This window comes from Poecilia reticulata, chromosome 7 (genome assembly GCF_904066995.2).
Source record: "Poecilia reticulata chromosome 7, P_reticulata-male-v2, whole genome shotgun sequence".
Classification (NCBI taxonomy): Eukaryota; Metazoa; Chordata; class Actinopteri; order Cyprinodontiformes; family Poeciliidae; genus Poecilia; species Poecilia reticulata.
Window position 1 is genome coordinate 9,348,158 of NC_088836.1, and position 27,713 is coordinate 9,375,870.

General features: G+C 38.8%; 1 protein-coding gene across 1 annotated transcript; it reads left to right on the forward strand.

Annotated features, from left to right (window-relative positions):
* Positions 1-148: 148 nt before the first annotated feature.
* On the forward strand, positions 149-23,579 carry LOC103467141 (oxysterol-binding protein-related protein 2-like). The gene is made up of 14 exons (XM_008413240.3): positions 149-302; positions 11,233-11,593; positions 14,531-14,657; positions 15,222-15,297; positions 16,517-16,651; positions 16,897-16,994; positions 17,073-17,255; positions 17,345-17,452; positions 18,823-18,912; positions 19,130-19,247; positions 19,568-19,693; positions 19,882-20,005; positions 20,173-20,263; positions 21,106-23,579. Exons 2-14 carry the CDS (start codon positions 11,557-11,559, stop codon positions 21,206-21,208), a joined length of 1,416 nt encoding a protein of 471 aa, XP_008411462.1. The 5' UTR covers positions 149-302; positions 11,233-11,556; the 3' UTR covers positions 21,209-23,579.
* Positions 23,580-27,713: the final 4,134 nt, after the last annotated feature.

A 27,713-nucleotide genomic window follows, 5' to 3' on the forward strand; every position in this document is an offset into this window, starting at 1 on the left:
ATCTATCTATCTATCTATCTATCTATCTATCTATCTATCTATCTATCTATCTATCTATCTATCTATCTATCTATCTATCTATCTATCTATCTATCTATCTATCTATCTATCTATCTATCTAATCATTGTTTTGGTGGCTGTCTCTATCTTTCACCTGATTGGCTGCCGACCACGTCTGTCCATCGTCCGGTCACGCCCACTGTGCCAGCGGCTTCCGCTGCAGTGTACAGACAAGGCTACACACAATTCCTGCCCATCTTTCTGGGCTTGCCAAAAACATTCAGAGAGAAGCTACTGTGGAGGTAAGAAGACAGACATTTTAACGTCCTGATTGTGGACTATCTATTTGTTTTCAGACCATGAACTCTTGCTTTGTCTGTTATCTTCAAAGAATACTGCTAACTGTGCTAACTAGCCAAATTTTTTTCAATATAGCCCGCCCGCTAACTCCAACAACGCTAGCTGTCAAAAAGGAAAAAGAAAATAAATAAATAAATAAATAAAGCTTTCATACCAGTCACTCAGGACTTTGAATGCCAGCTGGATGTCTGCTTTTAGGGAAAAACAACGAGTGTTGTGTTTTGTTTTGTTTTTTCTTATTCTCGTTTTTGCTTATAATTCAAGCTGGGATTTTATATACGCTTTAGATTGGCTAGCTATATCAATTTTCACTTTGTTTGTGCTGGTAATATTAGCAAGAAAGAGGTGACATATTTGGGAAAAGTCCCCACAATGGGTGTCTCTTTTGACAAATACTCTTGTAAATATATTGCTAAGCAGCAACAATTAGGGTGTATTTCGTATTTCTAAGCGTAACTTACACATAGTGTTTGAGTGGTTGAATCTTACTCCCAAAACGTGATGTAGGGAAACTTCTAATGTGTCCTTTCGTGTTTAACTTCTTAGTAAAAGGTGGGAATGTTCCCCTGCCTGTTTGACGCTTCGGTCACAGTCTGCTTCTGACTTTACCTTTTTAACCCGGAGTAAACTGCAGGTCTTTGACACCCACATTTTGCCGAGATACAGCGCGTCTCTTTATCTGCCCTCCCTCACTAAGAGACACATTCTCAGTGGCAAACACTGCTGTATCATCGTGTGTTGCATTTTGCATAGACGTACCAAAACACCAACATTTCTTCATATTCCTAGTCCTTGCATGTAACGAACTAATATCTTAGCAAAAATTATTTTTTTAAGTCGTTTTTTAAAGTGCAATTGTAAATGAGCGTACACAGATAGAAGTAAGATTATGTAGTACTACCAGAAATATGTTGGTGTCTGGAATGAACAAGAATGTTTCTTGCAAAATCTTAGACGTTTGTGGTGGAAAGAAGAAGAAGAAAAAACAAGCCTTTTATTTGACATTATATTTCAACATTGGGCCACTCTGGGGATTTACAGTTGCAGTCATTTTGTTTTGCGCCTTCCTCCCTAAGGTGCCTTAATTACCCCCATAGTTAGTAACTATGGGGATAGTCTCCATCTGAAAGGGAAATTTGAGTCTTTAGTACCAACGTTCTCGTAACAACAGCAATGCCAGGGACTTTTGTTCATTTTCTAGCACATGCTGAAGAATAATTTAGTTGTGAAATGTGTATTTTGTGATCTGTGGTTACATTTAAAGGGAAGAGGAAGGCAATGTTGTAATACATGTACTTTAAGCCTTGTTTCAACACGTCAGTGTGGAGCGTTGCAGCGTTAGCGTGGACCAGGACACATAGACGTAGTAGTCACATGAATTACTGTCATTAAGTTGTTGGATTTGAATCTGAATTGATTGGTAACCTTTAGCTTTTTCTCCAGAAGGACTTCATATGAAGATGTTTATAAGCCACTTGCTTTTTTTTTTTTTTTTTTTTTTAATAGTATTGCTGTGCTGTGCCACATGAGAATAAAGGTGAGCTTGAGGTAATGCTGCTTCTACTAGGCAACCCTCCCAGCAACAAAGAGATATTACTGCATGTTTAATTTATGACTGATAAAGAGAGCCAACCCGGAGCCTCTCTCACAAAGCCACTATGTTAACTTACTTTGCCTTTAATGGCTTGCTGTCAAAGGGGAAGCTTGCTGGTCAGCCAGGACTAAATATGAGACCAACCCTGTATCATTACGTAAACATACTGTCAATGCTAGCCAATATTGCCATAATGGGTACTTAAATATTGATCCGGTTACTCTTTGTAAGGAGTTGACAGCCTTGTGTTAAATTTTTCAATAAGTCCACCAGTCCAAATTTCATTTTATTTCCCCCCCCCGTCAGCAAAGACGTGTTTTGGATACTCTAAAACACTGGCACATGATGTGTGGAGCTGTTATCGTACTTTAGATTAAACTTATAATTACGTCATAGTGTGATAACGTTGAGGGAAATTTTTTTTTCTTCTTTGTAACAAAGTATTTACACAAAAATTAAAACTAAACATGATCTAATTGCTTTGATTTATGCCACAAAAGTACCACTTATTGACAGTGCTGCTTGTTACTATGATGATTCTAACAATGGCGTATTCTTCATAAGTAAGGAGAATTAAGTAACAGTATAGACAGAACTCTGATGAAATCGTGTCGCGTTTGTTGTGCAGAAGAAAACCTCTTGCTGTTGTGCTTTTTTCATGAAATAACCTCAGTATTGCAAAGTAGGTTTGTATGATGTCAATAACACATGTAGCTGTAATGCTATTGCCCAATACTGTGGCGATGGTGATGTTGATTATGACTAGGCTACATTTGGCCAGTCATCTGGAATTTTGCAGCAACAGGTGGGGGAAGGGCAATGCTGGATTACTTCCTTTTATGTAATAGTGTGACAAAGTTTTAGCAGCTTTGACGTTTGCTTTTTACAACATTTTATCCCATTATTCTGCTCAGCAATTTAAATCCATGCTCATCATTTTGGTATATTAAACTGCAATATTGTCACAGAAAAGGTCACAGCTGATTTGAATTAATTTGAATCTAGAATCTAGTAATTAAAAAAAAACGTTCCCTGCAGAAAGACCGGCCCGGGTCTTTCTGCATGGAGTTTGCATGTTCTCCCTGTGCATGCGTGGGTTTTCTCCGGGTACTCCGGTTTCCTCCCACAGTCCAAAAACATGACTGTCAGGTTAATTGGCTTCTCCAAATTGTCCCTAGGTGTGAGTGTGTGTGTGCATGGTTGTGTCCTGTGTGTCTCTGTGTTGCCCTGCGACAGACTGGCGACCTGTCCAGGGTGACCCCGCCTCTCGCCCGGTACGCCAGCCGGAAATAGGCACCAGCACCCCTCCCGACCGCACTGAGGGACAAGGGTGTAAGAAAATGGATGGATGGGTCACCATGTGTTTATGTCAGATAAGTGATGGTGGAGATTGGCTTTGTTCTGATCGTCCTTTCATGCAACCTGTCTTTTGTTTACTGATTTTTTTTTTTTTTTTGAAGCAACAGTAAATATACAGTTAGTCAAACTAGTATAACTTCGGGAAACATTTGTGAACGAAGCTACATACCAATGAAAACACAGCAAAGGCAGTAAGGTTTTGCACACAGAAGTTGACTGGATAAAACTCAATCCCAGCATTTATAACTCAGGGAGGGAAAAAAAAAATTTTCTTCTCCAACACAGACGCATTCAGCATGATTTCAAATTGTGATGACCAGAAGGTTTCTGTCCTTTAGTCTCAAATTTATTGACACTTTTGGTGTAGAGATTGGACACATTTAAATCTCGAGGCGCTGAGCCAGTTTAGTGTCTTGTGATTTTGAAAGTGATACTCATCCTGGAAGGGTTTCCACTCTGACAGGTATCGCTGGAATGTGCTGAGTATTTGTGAGAGAAAGACGTTCAGCATCCTGCACCGAAAAGTCTAGCAGAGGATCACGAAAAGGCAATACTTATGTTTGTAGAACAGCAGAGGATTAAGTAGGCTGTTCTAAATCCCAACACATACTGAATCGGTGTGTAATGATTATCTAGGTATTAATGAACAACCCATAAATTTGACTGTTATCAGCATGGGCATACAGTGCTTTGCCCTCTAACAGGTTCCATATGTTTTTGCATTGTTATTGAATTGAAGGGAATAGTAACATATGGCAAATATTACCCGAGGAAAGACGAAATAAAGTTTTCAATAGATAATGTCATTTCTTAAGGGGAAATGGCAATCCTAATCAATCTTGCTCTTTGTGAAAATGTAATCACAACCTCTGCCACCCTTGTTAAATCGTTATTTTTTGTTGTTTTGATTTTACTTGCCACTCTCAGGCCTGGTTACTATCAGACCCGCAGAATCAAGAAATCACTCAAACAGAACTTCTCTGAGAACACGAAGTTTGCTAAAAGATTTCATGATTTAAAGAAATTGAAAAACGTGTACATATTTTATTCTGGAAAGGGTTACAGAGCAATTCATCGTGCTTTGGTAGAACCCTGTCTTAGCTAATATGCAAAAAAAAAAATGCATATTCTTTGTTCATTCAACTTTGGCAGCTGTGTTTTTTCGGAACATTGATGTTTTTCCAGCCTTTCAAGTATGATGCAGTGTAACCATTTCTCGGCCTCAGTGAAACACACTATGAAGCTCCTCTGGAAGAAATGCTTGTGGGAGGGTTTATTGGCACAGTTGGCTTTAAGTTTGTTTGCAGTTTGAATATGTAGCCAGACTAAACATTGTATGTTTTTTGGTTCTATGACTCTATCAAACAGAACAGAGCTAAGGAAGGTGGATGGAAATAATCACAAGTTACATTTTGGGACATAATGTTCTCTTTAGCCACTTCTCTCAATGTGATCTACATTTGGTAAGCTGTACATCTTTTTCTTTCCAGTCTCCCAAATTTTTGAGATAACTTTCATCTTTAAAAGGTTGTATTTATTACACTCATTTTTATATATCAAAGAAAAAAAAAAACACATTTATTCTGTAGGAACATTTGACACAACAGCAACAAATTCATACTTATAATCTCATTTCTTGCTTCATGTTTTGTAAAGATAATTGCATTACAAAAATGACACTGAAAGTAATTAAAACCAATCTGACAGGGACTTCTAAATCCAGTGTTGTGTTTATAAATGGATTTCAATGCTATTTTAGAATAAAAGCAGCTTCTTGGCGTTTTAAAAACTAAGAACTTGTTTGTGTTCATGTTCAGAGCAAAAGTAAACTAAACTCTGCGGCTGCTTCCCAGCAGCTGCTGTCAAGTGAATGTTCTTGACCGGGTTAGTCTTGTGATTGAGGTCGGATGAATTTGATTTTATACTTGCGGTTGTTCTATTAAGAAGTCATTTGACGTTCAAACTTATTCTGTCTTGTGATAAATGCATCTTCCTTAAGTGTCTTGTTGCAACCACAGTGTTCTGATAGTGTGGAAAAGTACTTGATGTTTACTGTAAGTACACACAGAGCGGATGTGTCATGATTTATAACATAAGTTTGCATGCTTTAAAACTCTTGGAAGGAAAACACAAAAAAAATATATATCTTGTTTGCTCTGTCACCTAGTTGACCAGCTGCAGAGTGCTTCCGGTACTTCCAGTTTGGATAAATAACGATTTAACACTTGAAATGCTGCTATAATATGACTTCATCAGTTCAGTCCATCAAGGCTAACATTCGATTTTCAATTTATGGCTTTATTTTAGAAACAATGGGAAGCAAACAGGCATTTAAATTCTTGATTTATAAACACTTCTCTTATTTCAGTAATTCAAAAACCTGATGTTGAACTACTTCCTCAGTGACGAGATACTTGAACAACGAGGAACTCCTCTATTTCCATAGCAACTCTCCTTCCAACTCAGTAGCTGAGGTTTTTTTCTTTTTACAATTTCTGCCCAAATGAATGCATGTCAGCCCCACAGTCAAAATGCTTTTCTGTTTAGACTCTTTTCAGAAGTGTGTGTGTGTATCTCAGGCTGCACTGACGATCCCTTTTTCACAGATTTCACAGTCAAACCGTTTTCTTTCCGTCTCAAACCTGTTGATGGCTCTTAAAGCCAAACCCTTTAGCAGTGAGGGATTTGACACCAGATTCTTCAAAACCTCCAGGCAATAAGTTATTCCCCTTTATGAAACGCATGTTTTCTCTTGTGATTCTCCAGTGACTGGATCGAATTCCACCCACCTTTCTGTAGCTGTGTTTCTTTTGACCATAAAATTGTGCAAATTGGAATTACAACAATAAATCCACTTAATGGGGAAAAAATAAAATAAAACATTTTTTGATAAAGTTTTTGTACTAGGATGAGGTGGCTTTTCAGTATCGGTGTATTGCAAAGCTTGTCGCTCCAACATCTGAATAAAGACACCAACGTCTCCTCTGATGGCTGATGACGCCATCAAAATTTCAATATATGTCACCATGCCACCATGATTTTTAATGACTTATCATAAGAAGAAGCTTATTTACATTAGAATATCAAAAAAAAGTTGCGCACATTTGTAATGGAGACACAGCTTGTACCACCTTTGTGATTTGTGGTTTCAAATCTGGAAATGTTTGGGGTCGTCTTCACCCAGCTAGAGAACCCTTTGACCTCTCCAGCAACTTTAAACTGTAGATTTTGCAGTTTGAACTTTTTCGAACCACGTCTGCCTTGGTGCTGGTAACCAGTCCTTGACTACTCACATGACACCCAGCTTTGTTGCAGTCTGATGTAAACATTGTACAATAGCCATTGCATTCTCGAGGCTCGTGTGAAGTAAGCTCAACACACCCATTCTTACTGACTGGGTTGTAATGGCCGTCGAGTGACGACACATGAAAGGAAACTGCTGTCCAGCTGGATGGTTCACTCAGAAGCTACACAACGTGGTTGCTCAGCACCATGTGACAAAACATTTGACTTGAGCCTATATTTGGTTTGTTTATCTTTGCTATTTAGTGTGAGTGTTCATCTTATTGTATGCCTTCATTTTCATTTGAGTGTGTGTCTGTGAATACTGTCCGCCGTACGTATCTCAAAGCATACGGAGACAGGTGTGTCAAGTACTGATGTTGGTGTGTGTAGCCAGACATCTAGAGGTGTGTTCAGTGCCAGGCTTTGTATTGAACTGAAAGGCATCACTTGGACTCTCCCTACAGTCAGTTGGCCAAGGAAGCGATCAGGAGGTCAGTAAGTAGATTTGTAGTTTGTATTGTAAATAATATTTCTGTGTTATAGTAACCATGAGGTATGGAGGTATACCAAGATTTTGAAGCTACACATTGATGAACTGCTTAATGTATGGTCATATTTTAGTAATTTTGTTTATTCTTAAGTTGTAAAGAAAGCATAACATAGTTGTCAGCAGGCCAAAAGAGGACTTGTGCACTTCTCTGTATTATAAGGAAAACTTTGGAGATAGTTCCAGTAGACACCTACTTTTAGTGAGTCTTCCATATTTCAGCTTATGAGTGCTTCATGCATTCATAAAAATCTAAATTCTCTGACTGGAACAGCATTTGTAATTTGGAGCAGATTGCAACTATCTTTATCTTAAAAAAAAACAAAAAAAAAAAACAACCACCATCGGTGATACCAAATCATATTTTATCCTGAATAGATTATTTTGTATTTAGATAACCACAAGATAAAAATGATATATCTGGATCATTTTTTATTTTAATTGTGTGCCAATAGATTCCATATAAATAGTTATGTTTCTTACAGAATTATTTTTGTAGAAAACAAAAAGCTCTTTCAATTTTTAAGCCTAGAAATTTTAAGCTAGAAATGCACGTCTCTTTTATCAGCAGTGTTCCGGTGTGGAGTATTTGGGTCATATGATAAGCTTTTGTTCAAAAATGGGAGTGTAATTGTGATGTGCGCATGGTGCCATGTCTGTCACGGTTACGTAACGACTCACAGACATCTGAGAGAGAGTGACCGATATGATCTGAGGGTCTGCTCCAGCCAATCAGATAGCTTGTCTCCACTTCCACTCTGTCAGTGGGTGTGGGCGTGTGAACCTAGCAAACTTATCAGCACAGTCATGGAAGACCTATTTGCTGCAACTTGGAACAAAACAGGGTTACCTTGTTCTAATAAATTCTGATAAGATGTTAACTTGACATTGTTGACAGTCGCGAGGATTTAGCTTGATCTTCATCCACAATCACAAAAAAAACATTGTGTTCCGACGTGATTAAGTTTCATAATAACAACTAGATCCATTAATCATTTAACTGCAAGATTGATCATTTATCTCAGATTTATTCTCAGAAACTGACAACTGCAGTTCCTTGTTGAATAAAAAAATCTATTGAAGTCTTAGAAGAAGCTGTGCCACCTTAACTGTGGCACAGCTAAGGTGGCACATATTTGTAACTGAGGTTAATGTGTCAATCATTGATTTTAATACTCACTTTCTCTCTTGTAAAAATAGTTTTCACATAATCTAAATAGTTTTCTTACCCTCTTATATAACCCAACCTTTAGAAACGAGCTTGTTATGGAATGTGGAAAGGGAGTAGCAGCATGTAGCAGCATGGGGAAATTTAATGAAATGATACATCCTGCAAAAAGGCACAAAGATAGATTTTGTTATTCATAGCTACTAATCTGCTGACCTTAAATTTGAATGACTTTTTTACAGAGTAAACATTGTTGAACTGTTTCTAGTAAAACCTTCTAAAGACAGCAGTCCAGGAAATCCTGAAGAAAATATGTATGATTAACTATTCACTACATTATTAGTTTTACCAGAAGAAAGAGTTAAACACTACTTGTTAAAATGTTTGTGGACTTGACGTAATTTCAGTGTGAGAACTATGTTCGGTTATTACTTTAAAACTAAAGATCAACTAGTTCATCAAGGCTGGAAACATGTTGCCTGTGTTACTGTACAGCGTTTTGTGATTTTGTCTGTAAAAAGTGCTATAAATAAACTTAACTTACTTACTACTTTTGCTTTTTTCTGGCCCATTTCTGGGTGTTTTTTTTTAGGTTTGACCTGGCAATTTTAATCGACCCAGCTTTATTTTCTAAGTAAAATCAGGTAATACAAATAAATAATTCAGGTTGTTTTGAAAACAAATTATTTTTATTAAACTCAAAGTGCATAAAACACACACATGCTACTGACTTGTGATTTTATAGAGTAGAAATAGAGGCAGTTTTAATTTTCAGATATTTAACAAATGAAGGGGGGAAAAAATGGATTTTTTTTTTGAGTGTTTGATCTGTTGATCACTGATCAAATCGGTCAAGGGCAAAACAGCACAATTTTTGAAGATGTAAACTTAGGAATAAGCCTTTGTTTTTCAGAAATAAAGTGTCTTCTGCCCATCTTTGAATCAGTCTAAGGTGGACAAACTTGCCTTTTCTCACAGTTTCTTCTCCTAATATCTCTGTTGATTCTCACCTTTTACTCTCAGAATGTCTAGAAATAATTTCCACATCCTTTCATTGCAGATTTCCAGTAATGAAGCGTTTGCCTTTCTGCACGGCAGAAACTTTATAATTAATAGTCTGTGATGTGTCCAGTGGCTTATTCTGTAAAAAGAGATTCTGTAAGCCCTCTTTAGCTTTAACAGGTTTTTTTTCTCATCCAGTCTTTAAATAGAATCTAAACTACTGAATCATTGTAATGAATCTGCCAGTTTATCACGTCATCGTCTTTGCTGAATCTCACCTGCTAATAAGTCTGCTAATGACTCATTGGTGCGCTCTTAGAATATTTGAATGGGACACTCTGATCCGTTCTGTCCACCTTATCGATCGTGGATGCCGAGGTCAAAGTTCAGTAGTGTGCTGAAGGCGTTGCCGATTTCTGAGAAAGGTAAAATCCCTGTACTTAGTGGAACAAATGGAGAGTGAATGTAAAGGAAACAGGAACAAACTGGTTCCTGATTCAATGTTTTACCATCAGAATTGTCGGACTTCGTGAAATGAATTGTTTCAGGAATGGTAAAATATTAGAACAGAATAATAAATTCTGTTCTAATAAATTAGAACAGAATTTATTATTCATTACTTATATTACTTTTAAATTTTGATGTGCTTTATTCATGCACAATGTCATTGAAATGAATTCTGAATTCTCATAGTACCTTCATTTGGTGAACTTTTAAAATGAATTGTAAATTACCCTCTGGGCTGTTTGTTTACCGTCTCTGCATTACTTTAGCTAATATATCAGACATCTTCACACTTTAGACATTTCAGGAAAATATAGTTTTTTTTCTTCTGTTTTTCTGATTTTTACTTGTTCAGTTGGCTTGTGCAACACAATTCGTTCTCCTTGCCCTTTCTAAACATTTTCTTATTTAGTTAGTAAGGAGAAGCTCTTCAATGGTTCAGTTATATCAGCAAAAACGGACACATTTACATTGTGTCAGCCACACAAAGTTGTTTCTTTGCACTCAATATTTATTTTAGATGTTCATACAGTCTTTGACCTATGACCTATAAAACATTATTTTGCCATGATACAGTCTTTGTTGCTGATTTAGCCTTAAATCTAAACACTACTGCTATTATATTTCAGACTAGCTACCTATTTGTATTTCGCCTGCTGTGAATGAATTGACTTTTCAGTCAACACTTGTATCTGCTTTGTGGACTGTGTCATTGTGATTAAAATATTACCTGTCAGTGTGGCTTGTCTGTAATGAGATGAGGCATGTAGATTGCAGCAGTGAGACAAACGCAGGCATATAGTAAAGATCACGTCTCTAGGAATTCAGCTCTCATTGTAAAATGTGGTGCAGTGTGTGCGGTGTAAGGACTGAGTTATCTTTGTTTAGGAGTCTTTTCTTGGCAATTCTTTTTTTTGCTGATGATGTTAAAAGTTTTAAAAAGGCTATTATTTGATCTGGCCCACTTGAACTCTGGAGGAGCTACAGAGATTGGGAGCTCAGGTGGGTTAAATCTATTTACAAGGAAGTGATCAGCTCTAAATAATGCGCTTAGACGTGAGCAAACTTGAACCTTTTGGTCTACTTGCAAAACACCACAGTGACAAAACTTAACGCTTCAAATCCTCTCTAATGCCTCATTCCTGTAAAACAACGTGGTGACGGCACCAGGACGGTGAGGACATTTTTCTTTAGCATGAACTGTGAAGTTGGTTGGTATTGAAGGGAAGATGGATTGTTGTAAAGGAAAACTTGTTAAGGATTATAAAATACTTGAGACTGATGACATGGTTCACCTTCTATCAGGCAGCACAATATTGTGCTAGAGTTTTGAAAGTTTATTTTTTTAATTTAGACTTTTACTGTCTTTCTCTGTCTGATTCCATCAGTTTAACAATTCTTTGTTTCTTGCAGGTTAATAATTTGCCTTGGTGGACAAAGCCAAAGAAGCTAAGCTCTGAAGTCAGAACCATCTCCCTGCTGTTCCTTATTTGAGGAGCTGTATTTGCCTGGTGGTCGTCCTCTGTTCTCAAGCCATCTCCAATAAATCTGCACGTGGCAAATTTTGGGAAACCCGTCTCGACATCTTGCATTTTCCTTTGGCACCTGGTGACATTCCGGAGGACACATCTTCTACTGCTGTCCCTACAGATGCACTGTTGGGTCGCTACCAAAAGGAATATGTGCTAGAAACTAAAATCTACTCTAAAAAAAACTGCTCAACTTTGAGTGTAGAAGATGAGCAATGAAGACGAGTTTTACGACGCCGTCACAGGTGAGGAGGTCTCTCTTTACTTTGATATTCTCTACGTGTTTGCTTTGCACAAATGTTTGCTTCCCAACGACGCAGATTTTAGCCCATTGGAGCTGCACCACTCTAACATCTGATGGCATGCTGGCAACCATTAGCTGCTTTACTGTTGACAGAGCGCTGTGTTATCAAGTGACTAAACATGCCTCAGGGTCTCAGCCTTGCCTGGCCTCTTTAATTTTGTCTCCAAATCCCTCAACCTGAGCTGTCCTTCTGATATGCTCGTATCTAATCTAATCTTGTCTTTAGTTTTTGGCTCCACCATCTCCACGTCCATTCACAGACTTTGTGATGTTGTGTGCCAGACATTAATGAAACTCTTACTATCCGTCAAATCTTCATGTTCAAAGCTGTCCTCCTGTCACAAATTGCCCCTGACACTCGTCTCCATCCATGAGCGTAGTTCATATTTTGGTTGAATCTCATAGTCTTTTGAAAAGAAAGAAAGCATTACCCTTCCGGGGTCTTGGCGTGATGCTCAAGAGTGCAGTAGATGTCACGGTCGGACATGCACAGGCATCCCGTCCCACCAGGATGTCAGTTCCTGAACCCGCACCAAAAAAACTCATAAACACGTGTGTGGGGTCAGTGCGACAGTGCACAAAGTTAAAAAGCTCACAGGGTCCAATGGTGGTCGTCCTCTGTTGTCAAACCATCTCCAATAAATCCTCACGTGGCAAATTTTGGGACTGCAAGAGGGCTAAAAATTGTATTTATTTTATTTTTTTGCCTTGTGCACTGTTCCGTCGGTTGAGAAATAAAAGAGGAGAAGTATAAACTGCAGAGGAAAGATTTCCGTGAGCATCCAATCCAGAGGTTGTAAGTCAAGCTGCCTCTGTTATTGAAGGATAATACTATTCACTGTTATCCAATTTGTTTCAGCCTGAACATGAGTTCAATAATTCAGAGGTAGGTCGTCTTGTGGTCATGATCACTATTACCAGCAACAAACCCAGACGTCGCTGAATAGGATTGAGGTGAATTTCACTTTCTTTAAAAATAAAAAATAAAAAACGTAAGTTAAACACTCCAAACATATGGTTATTTTTAAAGATTTCTTTTTTTATTATTAAATGCGTAAACGGAGAAGTAAGATCAGATAACAGTCCTCAAAGTCAACATTCAAGATTGGGTGCATGCCAAACACACTAAGAAGTGTAATAACCAGGTATTTGATAATTACACAGTGCATTTCTAAAGAGATATAGATAAGACATAGATGGAAATCCTACCATAAAACATTTAAAGGCCTCATTTGCTGCAGACTTGAGACCAGAGGTTGTCCTAGCCTTTTTTTTTTTATCTGTCATTTTGATGGACTGGATAAGAAAAATCTAGTCAGTCTTTTTTTTTTTACCTGTGAAATTTTATAATAATATTAATGACACATCAGCAGTATTTATATATTGACTATGCACAACTTGGCTGTCTACCGATAGACAATCTAATTAAACGATCGCACTTAAACTATGAACGATTCACCTGCTGTGGGCTGATGAGGCAGCCTCACAACGTCCTCCTGGTCTGCATGGACCAGATGTCTTAAGGGGGATTGCTGCAAAGGCTGTATTGTCATGAGGTTTATTGACTTTGCCTTGTACAGATGATTTCTCATGTGGCTGTTTGGATGTTGATCAATAGGCTGAATTCGATCACTGCTGCCCAAATGAAGACTGGAATTTCAAGCACCTTTCCAGACAAAATTTTGAAATCGGGGAACATTTCTCCAATCGAAGTGATCAGAAGTCAGAAAAACTCTTTTGAACGAGAGGTTTCCTGTTCCCTAAGCAATTGATTCAGCGGGAGAAAATCCGCCTTTGTACACTCCTTCTGCATCAGTAGATTAGCTGCACCGGTTTGTGACTTGTTGTAGTCACACACACGCTCCAAAGCCTCCTGTTCATACGCTTTCAATAGAATTGGACTTTTTGCTGAGATCTACGTCTGTTTTTTAACAGCCTGAGTAAACAGCTGGCGTTCCTCAATAGAAAACAATTTCATTTTTTAGCTTTTTCTTGGGTCTTTCATGGATCCTTTAACAGCTAAATACTATTAAATGTAGCAAAACTTAAACTTTTGCAGATTATTGCTGTTCTTGTGTCACTCTGACATTTACAGTTTTAACTGGGAACCCAAATTATTACCACACAGTAGATGTTAAAGGAGTGGGGTCATCTTCAGTGCTAACTTTAACAGCATGAACTGGGTAGCACACAAGAAACAGAATGCTGTTGTATTTCAATATTGAGAGATCTTGCTCTTCTCCTTAAAACACCACCTGTTATATTTTTTTATGACAAGTAATCTAATTTTTTGTTTTTTTAAATTGACCTCTGTGTCTCTAGCACGATAATTATAGGATCCACACCTTGTACCTTTTGATATAATACAAAAGCTGAAACTCCTTTGTGTATTTAAAGTGAAGGCCTCACCCTGTTCTGAACTCCACCCTGCTGCATATTTTAAGAAGTACAGTAGGCTGCCGATTACTGTAGCATTCTGTTAATTCGCCATATGTCTTAAAGATTTTTTTGGTCTAATTATCTTCACATGATTCATTTTGCTTTAAAATTACGAGTATAAAACAGAAAGGTTGACTTCTGGAAACCGCCGCAGCTGTTTTCTGAAGAATTGAATCATTCGATCAATAAAATTTGCTATTCAAATCTGAGCAACAGTTCGTGATGCAAAGCAGTTTGGACATTGATGTGCATGGCTATAAAGATCCAGTGTTGCAAAGAAAACAAAAGACCACAGCTAAGATAGCAGATATTTGTAATTTTTTTTAATCCAAAAATTTGACTTTTTTTTTTTTTTTTTAATGGATGCACAGAGTATTGCCTTTGTGTGACACCTGACGCTGTGTGCTGTCTAAATTGGGTCAATTCTCGCCTTGGACAGGCCTGGATTCAGACGAGTCGTGTGAAGGGTTGTCTGAGGCCAGTTTCAAAGACGCCAGAGGGTTCGACGGCAGCATTCAGAAAAACAATGGATCAGTACCACAAGAGAACGGCATCAGGAAACACAGGTACAGCTTCATTCCTGCGCCACATTCCACCCTCTAGGGTCAGCGTTCTAATCTGTCTGGATTATCCTCACTTCAAGAGCTGCAGCAGCGCTCTTTCTGAAACCAGAATCGGGTTTGAAATCATCAGTTTTCTTTCATTTGTTTTTTTAATTTAATTTGAACTCACTTTGTATTTTTACATGAAACTTGTCATGCAGTTTTTCTTTTGAGGTGTTACTCAAGGGAAAAAAATAATAAAAAAAGCAGAGATGACTTTGTCTCCAGGCATTATGGTTCTGAGTCACACACCAGCTTTTGGCAGATGCTGTATATTAACTTCCATTTGTTTTAGTGACGTGAAGCGTAGTGGAAAACTACCAGTCCAAGCAAGAGTCACAGGTTATGTTCATGTGAACTCACATGTTTGTCTGAAACATGTCGCTGAGAGTTAATAATTTTCTCCCTCGGTTCTGTAGCGTCTGCCGAGGAATGTCTGCATGTCTGCTGATAAACTTGAAAGATCTCGTCTTTCTCTTACCTGCTTCCATGTTTCTTTTTGCCTTCTTTTTTCTTTTCTCACCTCAGGACATCTTTACCAGCACCCATGTTTTCCAGAAACACGGTCAGCATCTGGAGTATCCTCAAGAAATGTATTGGACTGGTAAGGCTTAGTTTGTTGGATTGCTAAAAGTATAAAAAAAAATACACCCTTGACTCACTGTGAGCGTTAGTTTTAAATTCATTAAAATGGACTCCTTCACAGGAGGATTCTCTGCCATCCTCTTTGATTTATTATTTTTGGTATGACCATTGTTAAAATTTAATGTTGGCCTTATTTATCTGTTCCTAAACCGGTTCTAGACGTTTGTCCTGTTTGAACACCCAAGTTTTCAACACCTAACTTCTGATTTGTGCTGATATTGAAGAATGTGGAGGTTCATTATTCTGTCCACTTTGTGCGCAACAGCACCAGTCACAATGGCAGCGAAACAGACCGCTGGCCTGATGACGCCACCATCAGGCCATGGTGTCTTTCTACGTGCCTGACATGTAGAAAGACACCATGTAATTCTTTTCCTGCTACAGTTTTTTGCAATGTTGCGACAAGCGGAACACACCTCAGAGGAGATAATACTATTTTATATCGAGTTAATCAGTAAAACTGCACAGAGTTCAGTGCACTTATCTTCCAACGGCCGTTTGCAGTGACATGCATCCATCGCCTCTGATTCAAATTGGGATCCACAGTCAAGACTCACCACCTTTGACATCGGCTCCGGTCCAGTGTTGTCAGCGTTAACATTATATTAAAAACACCAAATCTGTGAGCGTGTGACCCTGGGAGAAAGTACAGGCAGAAAACACAGCGGGTTTGGTATTCGTCACACAGGGACAGCTTAGCGCCGTGACAGAAACACTTTCTGCTCCTGCTGCTCAGCCTGCAAATGGATACATGTAACCAACAGACATGTAGAGCAGATTGGTGTGTGTGTGTGTGCGTGTGTGTGCGTGTAAACACCTGCTGCTTGTGTAGATGCTAGTATAATTAGCAGAATTATTGGCAAGATGATGACACTTTTCATTGAGCAAACAGTAGAACTAACAATCCTGACTATACAAACAATTTTGGGGGGTTTAAAACACCAACAATCAACAATAAATCAGAATCAGCTAGAAACTTATCACAATAAATGATAAACGACACAATAAATGTCCACAAGAAGTTACTGTCCCTGTGGACAGGAACATAGATACTCAGAGTAACCTTTTTTTTTTTTTACACCAGGACAGTCAAACATGAAAGCTTCTACAAACTCGGATATCACACATTATATCCTGATGTCTGCTGTGAAACGAAGTGCTGTTTGCTCGTTTTGCAGGAGCTGTCGAAGATCACGATGCCCATTGTCTTCAACGAGCCTCTGAGCTTCCTGCAGAGGATCTCAGAGTACATGGAGCACACTTACCTCATCAACAAAGCCTGCTCGCTGTCCGACTCCATAGAGCGCATGCAGGTCAGAGCAAACCTCCTTTATCGTCTGCATAAACCTTGTTTTACTCTGTGCATTGAGTCAGTATTTGGTCTTTTATTTTGAACATTTCTGTCTCAGTAACTAAATGTGAATTTTAACAGAAAACCTTCTCATTTGTTTCAGGATGTGGCATTACCAAATATCTTTTACAAAGTGTTTTCTAAAGTGGAAACGTAAAAGCAACGTCTCTGCCTTACTCATCCTATCATTGCGTTTCTTCGTTTCAGTCAGTAGCTGCTTTTGCTGTATCAGCAGTTGCGTCTCAGTGGGACAGAACTGGAAAACCGTTCAACCCGCTGCTGGGAGAGACCTTTGAACTCATCAGGTACATAGAGAGACTCACCTGACCATCTTTAAAGCTCGTCAGCGGTTACGTTTACCTTATTGCCGTGTTCGTCTGCAGAGAGGATCAGGGTTTCCGGCTGGTGTCGGAGCAGGTTTCCCATCATCCTCCGGTCAGTGCCTTCCACGCAGAGAGCCTCTCCGGGGACTTCGTCTTCCACGGCTCCATCTATCCCAAACTCAAGTTCTGGGGCAAGAGTGTCGAGGCAGAGCCGAGAGGAACAATCACACTAGAACTTCTAAAGTGAGACTTTTATGGTCCCAGATGATTAAAAATGCTATACACTAATTTGTTCATCACATTTTCCACTTTTTATTTCTTCTTCTTTTTAGGCACCACGAAGTGTACACATGGAGTAATCCTTACTGCTGCGTGCATAACATCATCCTGGGCAAGCTGTGGATAGAGCAGTACGGTACAGTGGAAATAGTCAATCACAGGTGTGTTGCATTTTCTTTGTTTCTTTCAAACCTCCATCGTAGTAAAGAAAACGATGTTTCTGATACAACATCAGAGTTTCTACAAATTATTGGGAAGACTAGAATTAGGTTTTTCATTTTCCTGGACTGAATAAGTTTGGAAAAAATAAAAGTAGCTTTCCAAGAGGACACAAATCAAAATTATGCTTAAAAAAATGAATTGACAATTACATTGCACACCTTTATTCTAACGTTTTCACCTGCCGGTCTTTTGATTTTGACTGTATCTTTTGTAACTACTAAGTTGGATTGAACTATGGAGGAACCAAAACGGCCCTAATATTTACAAACAGTTAAGTACCTTTACTCAGTTTTCCAGGACAAGAGTTAGAGATTTTCATATAGAGCCAATCCATATTAGTCCACACACCAAAATAAATGTGAAATGGCCTTTTAGCTTACTTTTTAAATTAAAAACCATTGCATTATGCTGTTTTCTGATTTGTGGTTTCTACTTTTAAGTTTTTGCAGTTTTTTTTCTATTTAAATATCCAGAATGTTCTAAGACCTGCAGAAAATCCTAAACATTTACATCTGAAAAATATGAAATTAAAAATGTGCAGGACACTTGCTAAGGCGTGGAAAAGGTTGGGTTCACACAACCAGCGGACTGCCGTGACTCATATTCATTCCCCGGCTTAAAACTATAAATATCCACAACTTGAACTCCACCGACGGAGACGAACCGAAGCTCTGTTTTTGTTTGCTCAGATATTTGAGACTGTGCTCTCTCAGGCAAACAACCACCCCTTCAGTCTGTATTTGTCCAGGGAAGTTCTTCAAGGCTCTGGTTATCTTTGTTTATGCCTGGTCGTGTGTCCTGTTCACACACTCGCACTGATTCACACCACAGGCTGTGAAGCACACTCACACTGTTTGCTGTTGCACTGGCTGGTAAAGAGCCTGGATTCTTAAAAAGTGTAGCGCTTGCTTTAATTCTCTCCAGGTTTGGACAACTAGACAAAAAAAAATAAAAATCTAGTTTTATAATAATAATAATTTACAGTTTGCTCCCTTGGATAATAATATGGATTTCTAAGATTAGGTATATTTCATTCTTGAAGTGTATTGTTTAAAAAAAAGGTAATATTTTTGTCTAGTTAAAATATGTTAAAATCACTTTGACTCGTTTGTATGGAGAAGCTGCAAGACTTCTCAGCTGTTGTTAAAATCAGCAGGCGTAAAGCTTGGGTCTGCATTCAGGCTTCAGGTGAAATCGTTTCTGACATGCAGAAATGCCGAGCTTCCCTTCACACCCTCTGCCTGTTTATTGCCCTGCAGTCCAGTAATTAAAAGGACCGTTCTTCCTTCTCTTCTCTTTTGTTCTGCAGCACCGGGGAGAAGTGTGTGCTGAATTTTAAGCCATGTGGAATGTTTGGCAAGGAGCTGCACAAAGTAGAGGGATACATCCAAGACAAGAAGTTAGTGATGCTTTCGCATGAAGACAGTCTGAAGAATTTGCCTACTTTTCTGATCTTCTTAATTCTGTTTCCTTTTCCTTCTTTGTAGCTTTACTAAAAAAACAATCTTCATTTAGTTATTATAAATTGTCCTGTCCTTCCTTTCTCTTCTCCTTTCTCTTCACACACCTTTTTTCACTTCCTTTCCCTTTCCTTTTTTTTTTTTTTTTACACTTAGTAAAAAGAAGCTTTGCGTAATCTACGGGAAGTGGACCGAGTGCATGTGGAGCATCGACCCTCAGGAGTACGAGATCTACAAGAAGTCGGACAAGAAAGGCGACAAGAGCAAAAAGAATGTGAGACCAGCTGAGAAGCTGATGTTTTTGTTTTATCCACATTACAATTATTGTTCATGCTGTGTAATGACGCTCGATTAAGCCCAGCTTGTTTTTGTTGGTGCCCTCAGCCCACTGTGTGGCCTCAGTCAGGTAAACCTGAAGGTTTATGTAGACTCGTGCTGCTCTTAGCGCACTCGTTCCTGCAACGTGGTGCAATAGGCTAGAAACCTGGTAGCTCAAAGTCATCTCTCCAGAGAGATCCAGTTTGTCCCTGAATGTTTGAAAAGCATCGGTTCTGCACAGCAAACGATGCAGTGAGTTGTTGTTGTTGTTTCCAGGAGGAGCTTCAAAAAGCTGAGAATGACGAAGCAGACGACATGCCTGAAATCCAGGAAACGGTGTCTGTTGTACCAGGAAGCACTCTGTTGTGGAGGATAGAGTCCAGACCAGCACACTCTGCTAAGGTATCGCTATAAGAGCTGCAGATAACAGCATAAATAAGTATGTTTAGGTACTGTGCACTTCCTGAAAGTTAGTCAGTACGACAGAATAAAAGCTCAGCCAATTTAGTTCAGAACAATCAAGTGTTTTAGTCAAACAGTGGATGATTGCAGCTTGGCTAACTGGATTTGTACCCGTCTGCTTTCCTCAGATGTACAACTTCACAAACTTTGCGATGGCTCTCAACGAGCTGGAGCCTGGCATGGGAGCCATTTTGGCCCCCACCGACTGTCGCTTCAGGCCCGACATCAGAGCCATGGAGAATGGAAACATAGGTCATTTCATTTAAAGTTCTTTCCTTATTAATTTTTTTTTTTCATCCAAAGTAGTCGACTATTAAGCTTAAAGAAATGTAAAAGGTTCTTTTGTGTTCGTGTATCTCCTGATTTCAAGCCATCCATGGTAACGTGCAGACTTTGTGTTTTTCTTTGCTCGTATGCAGATGAGGCGAGCAAAGAGAAGGAGAGACTGGAAGAAAAACAGAGAGCTGCCAGGAAGGAGAGAGCCAAGCACGAGGAGGAGTGGACGACTAGGTAGCAAACGACTACATGCAGTCAAACCAGACTAATCGTATTCCACCTAAAAAAATAAATTGCTATAGAAAATTGTTTGCTCAACTTGCATATCTCTTCTGTTTTTGCTTTTTTTGATCTAAACACATTAAAAAACAGTTTGCTTTTCCCAATAATATTTCTTTAATGATCCAGGAGAGGTTTAAACACTTTTTTCCACAGATCTGTATGTAGCAGCCCAGGTGTTATCTGTTTTTATATATATATATATATATATATATATATCTAATTGGCTATAAAATCTTAGGCCAAACCAATGATGTGTTAGAGAAATTCAAGATTATTGTGCACTAGAAGAAGCTACATGCTGGAAATTAATTTCTAAAGTGAGTCTAAAATGAGCTGCTAGCTGATGGCAACGTTTAATTTAACCACTAGAGGGAGCCGACGTACTTTGGTCTCTGAACTGTTTAGCTGCAAATTGTTCAAAATAGATATGTTAACCCTGACACCAACTCTCACAGTAAATGATCTTAAAGTAATTTCTAACATTTATTTTTAATAATAGCCTCAAAAAAATACTGCCAGTGTTTGTTGTAATTTAATAAGTCCTCTAACGGAAAAGGAGTTTGTTTACAGCTCGAAGGTAATGAGCTGCATGTGAACTTCAATGAGCAACAGTTTTATACTTTACTTACTAGGTGCTTTTGATTACACCAGTTTAATATCCCTGATCCAACAAATAGGAAGCAGACATTTATCATATATAGAATAATAAAATAAAAAAAAGTCAAATGACTGAACAAAATAATTCAAAGATAACATTAATGTGTATGTGTTTTTTTTTTGTTTGTTTATTTTAGGTGGTTCCAGATGGGCACCAACCCATACACCGGCTCCCGGGAATGGATCTACAGTGGCGGCTACTTCAATAGGAACTACCAGAACCTGCCGGATATATACTGATACCCCTCTTCATCTTTCTCCTCCTCCTCTTCCTCTTGCTCCTCATCATCATCTTTAACCTGCGTTTTCATTTTTGGCTCATCATGATGCAAAGAGAATTGCTTAAAAATGCATCCTTAAAGGTTGATGCTTTTTGGAAAGAAGCCAAACGCCTGCCGCTACGTTCAGCATCTGGAAGAGAACCTGTGGCCATCAAACGTCTCTTCTCTACCTTGACGCTGTAAAGAATACAACAATCACTTATTTCCCGGGCAATCTCGGCAGCAGAGAGCTGGAAACGTACCGAGTCACACGTCCGCTCTGAATGTTTAACATCTCTGCAATCGAACTCTTTCCCTTTAGCTGCCGCACATCCAGGCAGCTGCGCGTTGACTTATAAAACACGCAGATAAACGTACACAAGTGGAAACAATAACTTGGACGTCGCAAACCTCACGATGGATTTGTGGATTTAAACGGAGTCCCAGTCAACAAGGAAATCAGGGATGTGAATGTTCCTTTGACTGAAGACGGATTTTCGCTCTGAAAGACTCGAAACACTCACAGATTAACGTAGAGGACGTTCTGCTCTCAATGGAACAAACGTACGCATCTACTGTTGGTTCGGTTAGTCACAGCAAGCAACGTCTTCTGCATCCCACATCCCTGAAACGCCTCGTGCCCCCCCCCCCCCCCCCTGACTCCCCCCCCCATCCCCCGAGTCGCCTGATAACACTGAAGTCACATCACAGAACTCCAAAGCAAGCTCAAAAATGAAGGTCCTCCTTACTTTAAGCTGCGGCTCTGTTGTGTGTTTGTATAAAGTCGTTTTACTAACCAGAAGATGTATGCAGGATAGCTTTTGCAGCTCATTCATAAAAAAATAAATAAAAATAAACGTTCAGGAGCTCGGTTTGTAAGTGAAGTGCGAGTCATTGGGATCAAAAGGTAATTCCTGAAATAGATTTTTTTTTTTTTTCTTCTTTTCTACATTAACAGGAGACTATATGTAAACATAAAACACACACAAACTCGGTTGTTAGAAGGCTGGAAAATGACATTTAAAGATACTTGTTTACTTTTACGCCTGTAGGTTATTGTTGATGTTTAACATAGATTTATTCAGATTTAACATAGTTTACTCCGCAAACTCGATGAACTAATAGTCCAAAAACAAGAAAAGCTACAACATCTGTTTTTTTTTTTCCTTATTGTGCGTCCGCATTCGATCCTGAACGACTGAGCTGTTTTAGAAGATCTTGACATTACATGTACATATTTAACACTTCAGTCACGTCTTGCTGGGGGAAACAACTGAAACAGAAAAAAATCTCCTAAGTGTAGAGCGGAGCATAGACTTTAGTCTTGTGAATGTTTAGAAACACTTTTAAGTCATTCTACGGGAAAAAAAAAGTTAATTTGCTGCGAAAAATGATTAAATCAGTCCTTGAATCTTGAAAATGTAACCATCATTTATACAACTAGAGCTTAATATAGCAACAAAAGATACAAAAGAAAATATAAAATTAGCTACAAAAAAATGTGCATTGATTGTAGTTTTTTTTTTTTTTGTTTTGTTTTGTCCTGCTACAAGTGTACATATCCGTCTGTGCCTTGGGGTTTGTCATCCAAAAACGGATCAGCTGAGAACAAAACACACCTACCAAGAGAATGAAAGCACAGATGGATGAAAAGCTCCAGAACTGATTGGATTTAACAACCGGTCAGAAGTTTGCTCTGGGGTTAAAACTGCGGGGCGACTTCCTGCTTTTACCACCAGACACAAGAGACAAAGTAATGCTGCGGTAAAGTCTTTCATTTCCATTAAAGCTGCACAGGCCAGAGTCACGCACACTTCTCTGAGCGGTGTGCTAAACTCCGGTGGGTAAACATTTAGCAGAAAAGATCTTTACATCCTAGGGTTTGTTTACGCTGGAATCCGCTTTCCACTACCTGCACATTCAAGCTGGAATAAAACACGCTGAAGCAGCGAAATGACTCATTTTAATATCTAGATTTTATGTCCGAGTGATACGCTCACCTTTAGGGTTTAAAAGACATAAATCTATATATATATATGCATTTCTGTCGCAGCAAATTTGGAAAACTGCCACTTAACACTATGGAGCTGCTGAGATCTGCTGGCTGATGGGTGTTGCAATGTTTTGTTTGGTTATTGTTTCCTCACGTCTGTGTCTGAAATCATGTTTCACCACCAACTCTATGCAACGTTTGCACAGCTACACGAACAGCACGCGTCTCATCCGTTATTGTACATTCCTGCCCCTCTCTGTCATCCTGACACACACACACAGCTAAATTAGACCTGCTCACACTCATCTGTAGATGTTAACGTTTAATTTCAAATATTTAATTGAATGTGGGCGGGGGGGAACAAACTGAGGTCAGATCTCACCTCAGCGTAACTTTTTTTTGCTCTCTTCTTGTTTTAAATCTGTAATGAGTGCCTGGTTCTAATTCTTTTTCTTTCTTTTTTTTTATTTTGTCTATTATTTATGGAGTTTTTGGTTTTAGGAGATAATTGTTGCTAAAACTTTGCCAGAAATGTGGTATAAAGATGCTTAAGCCTTCAGACTGTGGCTGTTACATGTTAGCTTTACTAGCCGCGTGGAGGGTGATTAACTTTCTGTTTTTGACGCGTTTCGGTAATTAAATACACAGATTTCATTCCTTTTTGGGGAAAAACCCCCCACAAAAAACAAGCAAACTACGCTTACACTGTAACCAATTGGAGAAATTGATCACAGATCAAATGTTCAACATGAATGCAAATAGAGACACCAGTCTGCTTTCTTCTCTCTTTTTAAATATGAATTTTGCTTCTGATGATTTAACCCTTCCGGCCAACATATGTCAGACGTTTGAGCTCTGAGGTTTTACCAGCCGCCCTGTTAATCTCTCCGTTTAGCCGCCTCATGTTGCTTTGACCACTCGGTTTGTCTGTCGATGTTTATATATGTGTACATGTTCTGCACAGATGTAATCACAAGCAAAATGGCACATTATTTTGTGCAATTGATTTATTTTTTTAGTATTTAAACAGTTGTTTGTTTTTTTTTCTTTTTCTTTTTGTTTTTTTTTTGGTGAGAACGTTGTACCGGATGTTTTATTTTGAGGTGGGGGGAACGTAAAGAGGGTCTTACCCATGCTGCAGACAGCTCAGTTGATTAATGAATCGGGGGGGGGGGTGTCTACTAATAAAATCCTAATTTCAGTTTTTGACTGTGACTCGGACTTTATTGACATACAATAAAGTGTAAGTTATGATATTGGTATAGTGTTGTAGTCTATATGAGTCATTTGTAATTACCTTAAATGGTCATATAATTTATGCAAATGATCATGACGATGTGGCCATTCATTCAAGTACATCTCGGATTCACCTGGGAGCAGTTTTCCTATTCAGGACAGAATTGGAAAGAAAAATGGAAATGCATAGAAATATGTCTGATATGACAACCCTGTGCAAGTGCTTTGAATTTAAAGACTTGTGTGACGACATTGTGGAGGTTGAGATTATTCGACAGAGAGCTGTTGAATAATCAGCTTTGAATGAAGTAGTTTTGAGAAATTCAATTCTGAAAGCAATTAAGAAAAACTACAAAAAAGATACAAAATGTTTCTCTTAATAATAATCCAAGAATCTTTTGCTCTTCTCCTCCTGATCTTTCATTTTTCCCTCTAAATCAACTTGAAGAAAGGGAAACGGTCAACGCACAATAAAAGAATAGCTAAGTTAGTCAAACAAGACTTCGCGACATTTAAGAAGTCAACAAACTATGGATGGTGTTACGGCCCAAGGCCTTTTCCTCTGGGTCTCTAACATCCATGTCTTTAATTGGTGCTGATTGGAAGTGGAGGCAGCTGGCCAGTGTCTCCAGATCCACCTTAAGACTCACCACTTCCTCTGACTGAGAAGCTCTTTTCTTTCTGTCTCCCTGCCACTCTCTCCCTTTGTCCCTTTGTCCCTTTCTTTCCCAACCAGTTATGACTTTTGTTAAATAAATTCCTTTTTAAGTTATTCCATGCATTGCTTCCCTTTCATTTGTTATGGTTTAAGAGCCAGACCATAACAAATTGGGGGCTCGTTCAAATTTATGTTAGTGTTGTTGAGTTAGTTAAGTGGTAAACATTGTTTGTTAATTTAACTGGGAAGCTAGTGTGGAAATCTTGAGTTTAGTTTTGGGAAAATTATTTTTTTTTTTTTCTCTCTCTTCTCTGGTTTGGTGTAAGTTGCCTGATTTCGTCCCTTTTGATGAGCTCATTGGTAAGTCCTAATTGTTGACTGATTTGTGCAATTCATTATGTCTCATCTGAACTGATTCCCCTGTAGGCCTCAGCGTGTCTCCCCTTTGGGATTCATGTGCTCAAAAACAGTAGTGTGGGATCATATGGTTGGAGCAGTTGTCTCGGGGGCACGGCCATAGTGTTGGGGGGGGTTGCCAATTTTCTGGTCGCCTTTTCCACTCTATTGGTATTAAGTGCATAAATACCCACCGTCCCTGATCTCTGAAGACTAGGGTTGAGCTAGAAAGTTTCTGATAGGCAGTTAGAGGGGAGGTTTGGGTTGATTGGTTTGTGTTGCACAGATTGTCAGCAATTAAAAGTTTGAAACACTGTTTTGTGATTAAGACTTTAGTCATGTCTGTGGAAGACTTTAATAAATGTCCATCGGCAGGATTTTTGGAGCAGTGTTCTAGAGAACAACTAGTAAAAATTGCTGAACACTATAAAATAAGTGTCGGTGATAAAAGGTTGAAAGACAATGTTAAAGCAATTTTAAGGGAGAATTTAATTGAGATGGGTGTTTTGTCTTCACCTTCCAGACCTGAAGATTTGGGTGCTCAGGCTGTAAAGTCTGACGTTTTGGATTTTGAACAACAAAAAGAGATGTTAAGGTTGAGAATGCAACTGGAGAAAGAAAAGGAGTTGGCTTTAGAGAGGTTACGACAGCAGGCAGATTTGGATAAGGCTCTTGCTTTGGAAAAAATGAGACAGGAAATTGAATTGGCAAGAATAAATTTGGAAAGTGAGAAATTAAATCTGGTGAAAGATGGCAAATTGTCTGCGGAATCTTGTGTTGGGGACTCAAAATGCAAACCCTCTGATGTATTAAATGACTTGCGTTTGGTGCCTAAGTTCAGTGAAAAGGATGTTGATACTTTTTTCACTTTGTTTGAAAGGGTTGCACACACAAGAGATTGGTCTGATTCAGACCGCATAATTTTGCTTCAGTGTGTTTTGGTTGGTCGTGCTCAGGAAGCGTTTTCTATGTTGAGCTTGAATGATGGCCAAGATTATGCCAAGGTTAAAGCTGCAATATTGAAAGCATATGAATTAGTCCCTGAAGCATATAGACAAAAGTTTAGAAACTGGAAAAAAGGTGACAAAACTTATGTGGAGTTTGCAAGAGATTTGGAAATTCATTTCAACCGATGGTGCACTTCCTCTGATGTTAAGACACTTGGTGATCTCTGTAATTTAATGGTTTTGGAACAATTTAAAAACTCTGTTTCTCATAAAATTGCAGTGTACATTAATGAACAGAAGGTTAAAACTGTGTCAGAAGCTGCAGTCTTGGCTGATGATTTTGTTTTGACACATAAAGATGCAAGTGGAGAGCACGCAGAGAGCACACATTCTGGAGGTTCTTTTTTGGATCGCAGTAACCATGATCTGGACAAAATTTGTAATTATTGTCACAGAAAAGGTCATTGGAAAAAAGACTGTGCTTTGCTGAAATCCAGAAATAAAAATGGAACTCAGGTTAAACCAGCAGCGTTTGCTGCATCAGTTTCTGTGAATGTTCCTCACAAAATGGCTGAAGTGTCATCTTCTGGGAAACCTGACTTGAGTTCTTACAAACCATTTCTGTTGGAGGGACATGTTTCTTTGGTTGGGAGTGACGTTAAGATGCCAGTTACAATCTTAAGAGATACTGGTGCATACGATTCATTCATTTTGGCATCCGTTTTACCTTTTTCAGATGAGTCTGACACTGGATTATCTATACCTGTGTTGGGTATGGGCATGTCTGTGTTTTGTGTTCCAGTACATAAACTTGTGCTCCATTCAGAGTTGTTTGAAGGAGAAGTAAGAATGGGTGTGAGACCAGCGCTGCCTGTGATGGGTGTTACAGTTATACTGGGGAACAATATAGCTGGAGGGAAAGTCTGGCCTGATCAACCAGAGTCTCCAGTTGTTGTTTCAGTACCTTTGATCAGCAGTGGTCCTGATGAAAATGAAAAATCACACCCTGACATTTTTCAAGCATGTGCTGTGACACGGGCAATGAAAGCATCCAGTGATATACATCAGGATGAAGATGTCAGAAAAGATGAACAGATTTTCTCTTGTCTGTCTAATATTCCTCTGTCTATTCCACAGGATGATTTGGTGCAGGAGCAAAGATCCGATCCCACCATACAGCATTTATTTCAGTCTGCATTACCTGTTGAAGAGATGCAGAGCCATGCTCATGGATACTTTGTTGAAAACAAGATAT

Coding starts and splice junctions, on each gene's coding strand:
- LOC103467141 (XM_008413240.3), top strand. CDS start 11,557: ATGAGCAATGAAGACGAGTTTTACGACGCCGTCACAG. Junction 16,652..16,896: donor ACTCCATAGAGCGCATGCAG/GTCAGAGCAAAC, acceptor TCTTCGTTTCAG/TCAGTAGCTGCTTTTGCTGT. Junction 17,256..17,344: donor ATCACACTAGAACTTCTAAA/GTGAGACTTTTA, acceptor TCTTCTTTTTAG/GCACCACGAAGTGTACACAT.